The 13,513-nt window shown below is 43.5% G+C and overlaps 1 protein-coding gene across 10 annotated transcripts in view; it reads left to right on the top strand.

Annotated features, from left to right (window-relative positions):
• RPGRIP1 (RPGR interacting protein 1) overlaps positions 1–13,513 on the top strand; it is a 97,089-nt gene that overhangs the window by 66,942 nt on the left and 16,634 nt on the right. For 7 of the 10 annotated variants that reach the window (XM_012466168.3, XM_064374779.1, XM_021674850.2 and 4 more), the window contains 3 exons: positions 3,034–3,137; positions 6,090–6,282; positions 9,796–9,880. In XM_012466168.3, coding sequence (XP_012321591.2) covers positions 3,034–3,137; positions 6,090–6,282; positions 9,796–9,880 — 382 coding nt within the window. The remainder of the gene's footprint in view (positions 1–3,033; positions 3,138–6,089; positions 6,283–9,795; positions 9,881–13,513) is intronic. The other 3 variants (XM_012466173.3, XM_021674851.2, XM_021674849.2) reach the window with 1 other exon arrangement.

The raw sequence follows: 13,513 nt of genomic DNA, 5'->3' as shown, positions 1-13,513 counted from the left end.
TGTACTCCACCATGCCCAGCTAGTTTTTGTATTTTTTTGTATTTTTTTTTTTTTGAGATGGAGTTTCACTCTTGTTACCCAGGCTGGAGTGCAATGGTGTGATCTCAGCTCACTGCAACCTCTGCCTCTCGGGTTCAAGCAATTCTCCTGCCTCAGCCTCCTGAGTAGCTGGGACTACAGGCGTGCATCACCATGCCCAGCTAATTTTTGTATTTTTGGTAGAGACGGGGTTTCACCATGTTAACCAGGATGGTCTCGATCTCTTGACCTCGTGATCCACCCGCCTCAGCCTCCCAAAGTGCTGGGGTTATAGGCATGAGCCACCACGCCTGGCTAATTTTTGTATTTTTAGTAGAGACTGGGTTTCACCATGTTGGCCAGGCTAGTCTCAAACTCCTGACCTCAAGTGATCCACCTGCCTCAGCCTCCCAAAGTGCTGGGATTACAGGCATAAGCCACCATGCCTGGCCTAAAGTATAATTCTTATGCTTTTGACTGTATTTGGCATAATCTTTTTTTTTCCTTTTTTCCTGACAAATAGCTGCTTTGAATATAACCTATTAAAAGAGTGTAAATGATCTTCTCATGAGAAGAATTTTTCTATTCATTGTGTAATCTCATTTTTCCATCAAATTTTACTCAGTGTAAGGAAGACTAACAAGAATAACCAAACACACAATTTCCCAGAGCCAAATTTACATGACCGGCAAGAAATCCTGGTTATTAGAAAGTAATTCCATTCTTATGATTTGCAGACAATGGAATATTCCTTAGTCATTAAGTAGTAGCATAAATAGTAATGATGTACCTAGATAGCTTCAGTGTATCCAGACCTGAATGCAGGGTTCCAGTTATCTCCATACTCCCAATTTACATTCTTCAGGTATTTGACTGAGTGGGTATAATCGCTATCTACTAGCTTTTTCTGCTTACAGAAGGTGAAAGATGAGATCAGGAGGTAATCTAAACCTCATGTATTATATGGTCATCTATTTATAGTCATAAATAAGAATACTGTTTCTGTGGAAGCCTAATTGTTAATTATTGTTTTAATATCTCTGTTCTCCATGAATTTCAAAACATCAAGACTGGCCAGGCATGGTGGCTCACACCTGTAATCCCAGCATTTTGGGAGGCAGAGGCAGGCAGATCATCTGAGGTCAGGAGTTTGAGACCAGCCTGACCAACATGGTGAAATCCCATCTCTATTAAAAATACAAAATTAGCCGGGTGTGGTGGTGGGTGCCTGTAATCCCATCTACTTGGGAAGCTGAGGCAGTAGAATCAGTTGAACCTGGGAGGCAGAAGTTGCAGTGAGCCAAGACTGTGCCATTGCACTCCAGCCTGGGTAACAAGAGTGAAACTCTGTCTCAAAAATAATTTAAAACAAGATCAAAACCACTAGTTAGTAGGCAGAAAAAGCTAAAATCTGCCTGGTTTCAGGTATCTGAGTGGAGCTATCAGAGGCAAGATGCTGTTGTTGAAAAAGAAGCTTGTTAGTCTTTTAGACAAAGATCTAAGGGTTATTAGGTAAAGGCCACCAAGAAATGGAAAGGGCCTGATTTTAAGGCCATTTGCACATATGTAGACAAAGCCTTGCGTCGTTTAGCAGCCTTTGCTTTTGCTGCCCCTGTGTTTTCTCAGACCTTTTCCCTTTGAGACCTCAGTGAAACAGACAATCAAGACTTTGAAATTTTACAGAAGAGGCTGGGCAAGGTGGCTCACGCCTGTAATCCTAGCACCTTGGGAGGCTGAGGTGGGTGGATCATGAGGTCAAGAATTCAAGACTAGCCTGACCAACATGGTAAAACCCTGTCTCTTTTTAAAAAAAAAAAAAAAAAAAAAAAAAAAAGAAAGAAATTTTATAGAAGAGGCACAGCTTGCCATCCAGTAATCTATTGCTGTGTAATAATCTACTCTAAAACATAGCGACTTAAAACAACGATCATTTCTTTTGCTCACTACTTTGCAAGTTAGGGAGGTCTCATGAGGAAGCCTCATTTTTCCTCTCTCTGTGTGGCATTAGATGGGGTAGCTCAGCTGGGGGACTGATGGGTTCAACTTGGAAGATGTCTCACCCTCATAGCTAATCAGGTAATCCTGGCTGTCAGTAGGTTACTTGGGCTTCCTTGCAGGTTGCTAGCTGAGTTCCAAGAGAGCAAGGTGCAAGTGCATGGCATTTTTGTGTTCTAGCCTTAAAAGTCACATAGCATCACTCCTAACATGCTCTTTCAGTTGAGACAGTCCAAGAGATCCACCTTAGTTGAAGGGGAGGGGACAAAGACCCCATCACTCAATAGGAGCAGTGTCAAAGTCAGTCACATTGTGAGAGAGCATGTGGGATGAGAGAGATCATTTGAGGCCATCTTTGGAAAATGCAGTCTGCCCCACCCAATTGCACTGCTTTTCCTCAGCTTGGCCATTTTCTTCAGCTCCCACAAAAGGACTTCCTTTCTTCCTCCCTTACTTTCACCCTTCCTGCCTGCCTGCCTGCCTGCATTCCTTTCTGTTTTTCCTCCTTTCCCTTTCTTTTTTTGAGAAGTGAATCCTGTATAGCAAGCTTCTGAATAACTGTGTCTTTGAAAAAGAGGGTTTGGGCCAGGCGCAGTGGCTCATGCCTGTAACCCCAGCACTTTGGGAGGCTGAGGAGGGCAGATCCACACGGTCAGGAGATTGAGACCATCCTGGCCAACATGGTGAAACCCTGTCTCTACTAAAATAGAAAAAAATTAGCCGGGTCTGGTGGTGCATGTCTGTAGTCCTAGCTACTCGGGAGCTGAGGCAGAGGAATCGCTTGAACCAGGGAGACAGAGGTTGTAGTGAGCCGAGATTGCACCACTGCACTCCAGCTGGCGACAGAGCAAGACTCTGTCTCAAAAAAAAAAAAAAAGACGGTTTCATTCTTAGTAAGTGAAGCCAAAATCTAGACACTCAGAACTAGTGACCAGACAGTGGATTGGAGATGTGTGTGCTTGGTCTTTTATTGGGCTAGAATGCTTTGAAACAGTTCTATAACTGCAACTTCTTCTCTAGCAGATAAAGAATCCTTTGAACAAAGCTCTGAAGTCAGTGAAGCACCAACTACCGACAGTGATGAAGTCATAGTGCCACCCACGTCTCAGAAATATCCTAAGGCTGTAAGTACACTGGAGTGATCGTTGCATACGAGATAAGACTGTAAACAATGACAGTGTGCTTAGTGGCCACATATGTGAAGGTCAGTCCAGTTTATTGAACCTGATGGAAAATGCAAATTGTTTAAATTTATATTTTGTGTGAATGAAGGTTAGCTTGTACAGTGAGATAAAAGGATCATTTTCTTGAGATGGAGTAAATGATGACTTGCTTCAATACTTCTATCTGGATCCCTTGCCTCTTACTCCCATATCTTCCGTTGTGTCCTGTGATTCATGCCCAGCCTGAATGGTGCCCCTATCATTAAGTCCATCTAAGGGGAGCAGGTTTGCTTTGGGAGATGGAGTCTGGAAGAGAAGACAGGATTCTTCATGGGAGGGCTCATGGAGATCATTCCATTTCTGCAGTTTTTACTCAACCTGTAACTAATAGTTCAACCTCAAAGCTCTTTCAGAACTAATTAAAGACACATACATATATTAATAAACATCCACAGATATATTCAGTAATCATTGTTTTCTAACCTGTGGGTTATAAATGAAGTAGAAAACAATTACTCTTTTTTTTTGTTTTTTTAGTAGAGATGGGGTTTTACCATGTTGGCCAGGCTGGTCTTGAGTCCTGACCTCAGGTGATTCGCCTGCCTCAGCCCCCAAAGTGCTGGGATTACAGGAGTGAGCTACTGTGCCTGGCCAAAACAATTACACTTAAGCCACTGTTCCTGGCACATTTGTAGGTGCTCAATTAATGTTTGTTGAGTGAGTGGCTGAACAAAAGATTCAGAGCAAATTGATGATTATGAACTTCATTAGAAACATTAAATAAGAATGTAGGGGCCGAGTGCAGTGGCTCACGCCTGTAATCCCAGCATATTGGGAGCTGAGGCAGTGGATCACCTGAGGTCTGGAGTTCGAGACCATCCTGACCAACATGGAGAAACTCCGTCTCTACTAAAAATACAAAAATTAGCCAGGTGTGGTGGCACATGCCTGTAATCCCAGATACTTGGAGGGTGAGGAAGGAAAATCGCTGGAACCCAGGAGCCAGAGGTTGCGGCGAGCCAAGAGCAAGCCATTGTACTCCAGCCTGGGCAACAAGAGCGAAACGCCATCTCAAAAAAAAGAATGTAGGATGACCTAAAACCAAAGGGGTAGATTATGTAATATAAACTCTGTTGTAAGAAATTAGAAAAGGGAAATTATGGTTGCTTTTGTAGGGTTAGAAAACTCTTCCTTGAAAGCTGGAACTTGTGCTGAAGAATTGCAGGAAAATGAAGGATATTGGAGTGAGGAGAAACAACTCAAAGTCAGTAGACTTAAACATTTAATATAACACATAGTGCCGGGCGCGGTGGCTCAAGCCTGTAATCCCAGCACTTTGGGAGGCCGAGATGGGTGGATCACGAGGTCAAGAGATCGAGACCATCCTGGTCAACATGGTGAAACCCCGTCTCTACTAAAGATACAAAAAAATTAGCTGGGTATGGTGGCGCGTGCCTGTAATCCCAGCTACTCAGGAGGCTGAGGCAGGAGAATTGCCTGAACCCAGGAGGCGGAGGTTGCGGTGAGCCGAGATCGCGCCATTGCACTCCAGCCTGGGTAACAAGAGCGAAACTCCGTCTCAAAAAAAAAAAAAAAAAAAAAAAAAAAAAAAAATATATAACACATAGTTCAATTTCAGGCCAGGTTTGGTGGCTCACACCTGTAATCCCAGCACTTTGGGAGACTGAGCCAGGAGGATTGCTTGAGGCCAGGAATTCAAGACCAGCCTGAGATTCTAAGTACTATTAGAAGGAAATACATAGGGTGATATAATAGCAACTGGCGGGGTTACATTAGGATAGGTGTTAAGGAAAGATTTCTCTAAGGAAGGGATGTTTGAACTGAAATCTAAAGAATGAGAAGAGAAGAGCTACCCATCTACTGGATAGACTGTACTCATCTCAGGCAAAGAAATTGGCAAGTGTAAAGGCCCTGAGGTAGGAAAGAGTTTCATTTACCTTGAGGTACGGGAAATCAAAAGAAAATAAAAGTTTCTCTTGGTCACATATATATTATTATCCTCCCCCTTTCAAAGGAGGACAGTGAAGTCTAGGGAGAAGGGCTTGCTCAAGTTAATATTTAATACAGTTGTACTAAGTGCATACTGTGTCCCAGGCATTGTGCCAAGCACTAGATACTCAGTATAGATTTTAATGGGGCTGGGCGTGGTGACTCATGCCTTTAATCTCAACACTTTGGGAGGCCAAGGTGGGTGGATCACTTGAGGCCAGGAGTTCGAGACCAGCCTGAGCAAGATGGCGAAACCTCGACTCCACTAAAAATACAAAAATTAGCCAGACGTGGTGGTGTGCACCTGAAATCCCAGCTACTCGGGAGGCTGAAGCAGGAGAGTCACTTGAATCCAGGAGGTGGAGGTTGCAATAAGCTGAGATCCTGCCTCTGCACTCCAGCCTGGTGACAGAGCGAGACTCCATCTCGAAAAAAAAAAATGGTGAAAAATAGCTATCTGTTCAGAAATTTATTTGTATATAATCATGGGGTGCAAGAGCATTGATCTATTGCACTGTGGTGAAGCCTGGAACAATGCACATTGTTCTCACCGAGCAACCTCCCATCATCCACGCTCCCCAGCCCTCCAAATCAGATATTTTTTTGATTCATTTTTTATGTGGAGATGACTGAGGAAGGCTGGCCTGGAGAAATGATGCACTGAGCTGGGAGAGAGAAGAGCTGGGTTCCCTTTATAAATTTCCTATCTATTAGCTACGGCAATACAGTCATTGTCGTTTGATGCCAGTTTTACCTATAAAATGATTCTCGGGGAATAATGTAGTAGATAGATTACTCCTGTGGTTGATTTCTAGAGAGTACTGTAATGTGTTAATTGGATGGAGTATAGGCACTTGGATCCTCACTAAGCTTTAGGAACTAAATACATATTTTCCTTATCAGGGTTCAGAGAAGATGTGCATTGAAATTGTCTCCCTGACCTTCTACCCAGAGGCAGAAGTGATGTCTGATGAGAATGTAAAGCAGGTGTACGTGGAGTACAAATTCTACGACCTACCCTTGTCGGAGACAGAGACTCCAGTATCCCTAAGGAAGCCTAGGGCAGGAGAAGAAATCCACTTTCACTTTAGCAAGGGTGAGGCACCCTGTGTAGTTACTGGGGAGAGGAGTCTGATGAACATTGAGACTGAGGGTCAGAACTACTCTGGATTTTTGTGGGGTGGATCCAACCATTTCACTTCATTATTTTATCAAAGTGCTGTGTGCATACAGTTTAAAAATACCAAATGGGCCTAAACATTTTACGTTAAGCAGTCCTTTGTTCCACCTCTTCACAAATCACTTCCTCTGTTCTCATCCTTCCTCAATCCAACACATTCTACATTTCAGCAATTTTTATTTTAATTTTTTGGGATGGAGTCTTGCTCCGTTGCCCAGGATGGAGTGCAGTGGTGTGATCTTAGTTCACTGCTACCTCCAGCTCCCAGGTTCAAGCAATTCTCGTGCCTCAGTCTCCCAAGTAATTGGGATTACAGGTGCATACCACCATGCCTGGCTAATTTATTTGTATTTTTAGTAGAGATGGGATCTCACCATTTTGGCCAGGCTAGTTTCAAACTCCTGACCTCAAGTGATCTGCCTGCCTCGGCCTCCCAAAGTGCTGAGATTACAGGCGTGAGCCACCATGCCCATTCTTCGGTTACTTACCTCCATCATAGTCTGAGTATTGATTTCTTTTCTTCCTCTTTTCCTGTTTTTTTGAAATGGGATCTGAACATGTTGCTCAGGCTGGTTTCAAACTCCTGGACTCAAACGATCCTCCTGCTTCAGCCTCCTGAGTAGCTGGAATTACAGGCATAAGCCACCACATCTGGCTTCTGAATAACATTTTTTTTTTTTTGAGACGGAGTCTTGCTCTGTCACCAGGCTGGAGTACAGTGGGGCAATCTCAGCTCACTGCAACCTCTGCCTCCTGGGTTCAAGCCATTCTCCTGCCTCACCCTCCCGAGTAGCTGGGACTAAAGGTGCCTGCTACCATGCCTGGCTAATTTTTTGTATATTTAGTAGAGACAGAGTTTCACCATGTTAGCAAGGATGGTCTCGATCTCCTGACCTCATGATCTGTCCGTGTTAGCCTCCCAAAATGCTGGGATTACAGGCGTGAGCTACCACGCCTGGCCCTGAGTAACATTTCTATTGTAATTTCCTGATTCACTGGTTTTAGACTTCCTATCTTGAGCCTTAAAATTTAGCTCTTCTACCTGGTGCTGTGGCTCACGTCTGTAATCCCAGCTTTTAGGGAGGCAGAGGCAGGAGGATAGCTTGAGCCCAGGAGTTCGAGACTTGCCTGGGCAATATGGTGAGACCCCATTCTCCACAAAAAGGAAAAAAAAAAAGATTAAAAAAAAATTACCTCTTCTGCACTACACTCATGTCCCTTTCCTTCCCATAAAATTGTATCATAATTTTTATTTAAATCAATTTAAATTGTTTCTGTTGTTATGAATATGTAAATATTCTTGCAGAACCAAGTAGTATGCAACGATTATATTTCTTTTCATGCTTTTTTTGCAGCAATTTTTCATTTGCTTTATTCTTTTTTTTTTTTTTTGAGATGGAGTTTCGCTCTTGTTACCCAGGCTGGAGTGCAATGGCGCGATCTCAGCTCACCGCAACCTCCGCCTCCTGGGTTCAGGCAATTCTCCTGCCTCAGCCTCCTGAGTAGCTGGGATTACAGGCACGCACTACCATGCCCAGCTAATTTTTTGTATTTTTAGTAGAGACAGGGTTTCACCATGTTGACCAGGATGGTCTTGATCTCTTGACCTCGTGATCCACCCACCTCGGCCTTCCAAAGTGCTGGGATTACAGGCATGAGCCACCGCGCCTGGCCTCATTTGCTTTATTCTTGTAATACATAGAGTAATTATTTTCATGTCATCCAACAGCCTTCCCAAATTTTAAAATAAACCTGTCAAATTATCTCTCATCCATTTTTTTCCTGAAGACCTATCTCTATCCTCTTGTTCCGCTCTAGCCCACTGCTCCGTGATTACTGCTGCTCTTGGAGAGTATGATCAAATTCTCTCCTGTACCAGATTTCCTATCTCCTGGTCATCCTCTGACTTATTTTCTTATTTCAGTGGATCGTGTTTTCCAGTACTTATTTTCTTTATTCCTTCATTCCCTCCCTCCCTCCCTCTCTCCCCCTTTCTCTTCTCTTCTATTCTTTCTTTTCTGTTTTTCTTTTCTCTTTCAACAGAGTTTTGCTCTTGTTGCCCAGGCTGGAGTGCAATGGCACAATCTCAGCTCACTGCAACCTCTGCCTCCTGGTTTCAAGCAGTTCTTCTGCCTCAGCCTCCTAAGTACCTGGGATTACAGGCACATACTACCATGCTCAGCTAATTTTTATACTTTTTTGTTTTGTTTTGTTTTCTGGTTTTGGTTTTTTTGTCCAGTATTTTTAAAGAAAGGGCATATCATAAATGAAAATTTGATAAAGTCATGCATGAAATCTTTTTTTCCTACCCTCATATTTGATTCAAGTGTAGAAATCTATGTTGAGGCTGGGTGTGGTGGCTCACACTTGTAATCCTAGCACTTTGGGAGGCCAAGGCGAGCAGATCATGAGGTCAGGAGTTCAAGACCAGCCTGGCCAATATGATGAAACCACAACTCTACTAAAAATACAAAAATTAGCTGGGCATGGTGGCAGGCATCTGTAGTCCCAGCTACTCGGGAGGCTGAGGCAGAAGAATGGCCTGAACCCGGGAGGCGGAGGTTGCAGTGAGCTGAGCTTTCCCCACTGCACTCCAAGCTGGTGACAGAGCAAGTTGGGGGAAAAAAATCAACGTTGAAAACATTTTTATTCAGAAATTCAAAGCCGGCCGGGTACAGTGGCTCATGCCTCTAATCCCAGCACTTTGGGAAGCTAAGGTGGGCAGATCACTTGAGGTCAGGAGTTGGAGATCAGCTTGGCCAACATGGCAAAACCCTGTCTCTACTTAAAATACAAAAATTAGCTAGGCATGGTGTTGTGCACCTATAATCCCAACTATTCAGGAGGCTGAGGCAAGAGAATTGCTCGAACTTGAGAGGTGAAGACTGCAGTGAACCAAGATTGCACCACTGCACTCTAGCCTGGGCAACAGAGTAAGACTCTGTCACACAAACACAAAAAGAATTTCAGGTTGGGGGTGCGGTGGCTCACACTTGTAATTCCAGCACTTTGGGAGGCCAAGGCAGGCAGATCATCTGATGTCAGGAGTTTGAGACCAGCCTGGCCAACATAGAGAAACCCCATACCTACTAAAAAAAAAAATACAAATTAGCTGCTCGTGGTGGCATGCACCTGTAATCTCAGCTACTCAGGAGGCTGAGGCAGGAGAATCACTTGAACTGCGGAGGTTGCAGTGAGCCATGAGCCAAGATCGTGCCACTGCACTCCAGCCTGGGCAACAAGAGTGAAACTCCATCTCAAAAAAAAAAAAAAAAAAGAATTTCAAAGTAGTTGGTCCATGTTATTCTAGATCCAGGCATGGAGTCTAATGTTTTTATGAAAACTACCATGAATACCACTTGTGAGTCTTGGGGGCTCACATTGCAACAGTATATGATTCTTTGCTTTTTTCTCTTACCCCTAACACAGTAATAGACCTGGACCCACAGGAGCAGCAAGGCCGAAGGCAGTTTCTGTTCGACATGCTGAATGAACAAGATCCTGAGCAAGGACAGTAAGCATCTGCTTTCCACTTTGAAAGACAGGAGACACTGAGTCAGGAATTCAAAAGTTTAAGTTTGGTTTTGTGCTGATGCTGAAAAAATTTTTTTCTTTCTTCCAAGAACTAGATGCTGAATATTTTAATAACTTCTTTTGAGTTAATTTACTCTTAACCAATATTCTATGTACTTGAGTGTAATTTATGTTTGTGACTACCTAATCAATTATATAATCTTACAGGTTTATATTTATTTATTTTTGAGACAGGGTCTTGCTCTGTTGCCCAGGCTAGAATGCAGTGGTGCGATCTCGGCGGCTCGCTGCAACCTCTGCCTCCCCAGGCTCAAGCGATTCTTGTGCCTCTGCCTCCCAAGTAGCTGGGATTGTAGACATGGGCCACAACATCCAGCCAATTTTTTGTGTTTGTAGTAGAGACAGGTTTTACCATGTTGCCCATGACTGGTCTCGAACTCCTGAGCTCAAGCGATCTGCCCTTTTCGACCTCCCAAAATGCTGGGATTACAGGCGTGAGCCACCGTGCCCAGCTCACATAATCTTACAGGTTTAGTTCGTTTCTCATCCATGCCACCCTGATGGGCCCCTTTTTTTGTGGCAGTAGTTTACTTGAACGTGACAGTGCCCAAATGAAATGAACAAAAAGTGTTGACATTCTAGTATGATTTGATTCATTTCTCATACACACAGTACTATTGCTAGTTTGCCCAAATATTATGCTTTTGTCATATTAATGTTGTATTTAGATTTTTTAAATGGTTTCTTTACAGGACTTTTTTTTTATATATATGGGGTCTTGCTCTGTTGCCCAGGCTGAAGCTTAGTGGTGCGATTTTGGTTCACTGCAACCTCAGCCTCCTGGGTTCAAGTGATTCTCCTGCCTCAGCCTCCTGAGTAGCTGAGATTTCAGGTGTGCACCACCATGCCCTGCTGATTTTTGTATTTTTAGTAGAGACAGGGTTTTGCCATGTTGGCCAGGCTGGTCTTGAACTCCCGACCTCAGGTGATCCTACCCCGCCTTAGCCTCCCAAAGTGCTGGGATTATAGATGGAGCTGCCACATCTGGCCAACAGGAATTTTTTGATGTCGACATAACTAAGTAAATTTTAGATGTCCCTTTAAGTTTTAGGAAAGCCAATTGTCCTTATTATTCCAATAATCTAAAGAGGGCCTCCTTCAGAGTTTCTAGATAAAATGTGGGACATACTTACAGTAAAAAAAAAAATTATTTGGTCAGGTGTGGTGGCTCACACCTGTAATCCCAGCACTATGGGAGGCTGAGGCAGGCAGATCACTTGAGACCAGGAACTTGAGACCAGCCTGGCCAACATGATGAAACCCCATCTCTACTAAAAGTACAAAAAAATTAGCTGGGCATGGTGGCACATGCCTGTAATTCCAGATACTCAGGAGGCTGAGGCATGAGAACCATTTGAACTTGGGAGGAGGAGGTTGCAGTGAGTTAAAATCATGCCACTGCACTCCAGCCTGGGTGACAAAGCAAGATTCTGCCTCCATATACACACACACAAATTATTTGTTGTTTAACTGAAATTCAAATTTAAGTAGGCACATGGTTTTTGTTTTTGAAATCTGGCATCCATACCTTCTCTGCATGTGTGTGCATAAGATAATATGGCACTGGTGTTTTATTTTTAAATTTTTTTGTTTTAGAGACAGGATCTCACCATGTTGCCCAGGCTAGTCTCCAGCTCCTGGGCTCAAGCAGTCTTCCTGCCCCAGCCACCCAAAGTGCTGGGATTACAAGCATGAGCCACTGTGCCCGACCCAGTGTTTTAATTACTTTTTGAAAGGCCCAATACATTTGTTTAATCTGCTTTTACTTTGTCTTTGGTTAGTCATAGAAAGAACTGAAAAGCCAGCTGAGGTGGGGTGCGGTGGCTCAGGCCTGTAATCCCAACACTTTGGGAAGCCGAGACAGGTGGATCACCTGAGGTCAGGAGTTCAAGACCAGCCTGACCAATCTGGCGAAACTCCATCTCTACTAAAAATATAAAAATTAGTCAGGTGTGGTGGCTGGTGCCTGTAACCCAGCTACTCTGGAGGCTGAGACAGGAGAATTGCTTGAAGGGCAGTGAGGGTGGCCGGGTGCAGTGGCTCACACCTGGAATCCCAGCACTTTGGGAGGCTGAGGCAGGTAGATCACCTGAGGTCAGAAGTTCAAGATCAGCCTGACCAAAGTGGAGAAAAACCGTCTCTACTGAAAATACAAAATTAGCTGAGCGTGGTGATTCATGCCTGTAATCCCAGCTACTAGGGAGGCTGAGGCAGGAGAACTGCTTGAGATCAAGTGAGCCGAGATCGAACCACTTCACTCTAGTCTGGGTGACAGTGAGACTCCATTTCAAAAAAAAAAAAAAAGAAGCCAGCTGAAATAAACAGTGAACCTGACTTCAGTATCACAGTGGGCTTAAACAGATATAAGCTTATGGAGAATTTTTGGGAATGGAAAGTGATTTGGTCCTTTCCTTTCTGTGCCAATGTTAACTTTAGCTTTTAATTTGTTTTCCCCAGCATTTCCAGAACTCTCTTCTTTTATTCCCTTACAGTGGTAATTATTTTCTACTCAATTTTGGATTGTGATTGATAATACCTTTGGCTTTCTTTTTGCCAGTATGGTCTCGCAGACAGAACAGGCTTTGTAATCAGACCAACCTTGTTTTTATTTATTTCAGACTTTTTGACTTACTAGCTCTTTGATCTTTTTGTTTTCTCCTTCCCGCCCCCCACCCCCCCACCCCGCCCCCCCTCCTACGGAGTTTAGCTTTTGTTGCTCAGCCTGGAGTGCAATGGCGCGATCTCCGCTCACTGCAACCTCTGCTTCCTGGGTTCAGGCGATTCTCCTGCCTCAGCCTCCTGAGTAGCTGGGATTACAGGCATGCACCACTATGCCCAGCTAACTCTGGAATTTTTAGTAGAGATGGGGTTTCATCGTGTTGGTCAGGCTGGTCTTGAATTCCTGAGCTCAGGTGATCCGCCCAGCCTCCCAAAGTGCTGGGATTACAGGCTTGAGCCACCGTGCCCGGCCTGATCTTTTTGATATAACTTAATTTGAAGGCTCTGGTGAGAAAATTGAGATAATATAGTTAACATAAAGCACTTGGTATTGTGTCTGGCACATTGTAATGCTAGATATCATTCCTTTCCTGTCAAAATTGGGATGTGGGAGTCAGTATTATCCCTTTGCATTGTTGTAGTTATCAGTAATGACAGAGAAACATAATTACAAACGAATATTGCCTAATGGGCAGAGAATGTATCCTTTTTTTTTTCTTTTTTTCTTTTTTTTTTTTCTTGCCTGTGTAAACAAAGAGAATGTATCCTTTTTAAGTAATTCCTTTGTTTCAGTTTAATCGTATTTAGCTGTGCTTTTAAGAGCTTGAATTTTTTTGGAGGGAGGACAAAACTCATGACTACTTGTGTGCCAAGGAGCTTGAATTTTTAGTCCTATTCTTGGCACTCTGTATTAGCTACCAATATTTGCTTTTAAAAATTAATGAAAATATGAAAAGTCAAGAATAGGCAAATCCAGAGACATAGAAAGTAGATTCATGGTTCCCAGGAGCTAGGGAAGGAGAGTGGGAGTGAATAAGTACAGAGTTTTTTTCTT

This window comes from Aotus nancymaae, unplaced genomic scaffold, assembly GCF_030222135.1.
Source record: "Aotus nancymaae isolate 86718 unplaced genomic scaffold, 86718_ANA_hifiasm-v0.15.2.pri h1tg000011l, whole genome shotgun sequence".
Lineage (NCBI taxonomy): Eukaryota > Metazoa > Chordata > Mammalia > Primates > Aotidae > Aotus > Aotus nancymaae.
The sequence above is the reverse complement of the archived record's forward strand: the minus strand, read 5'-3'. Positions and strand labels throughout refer to the sequence as shown.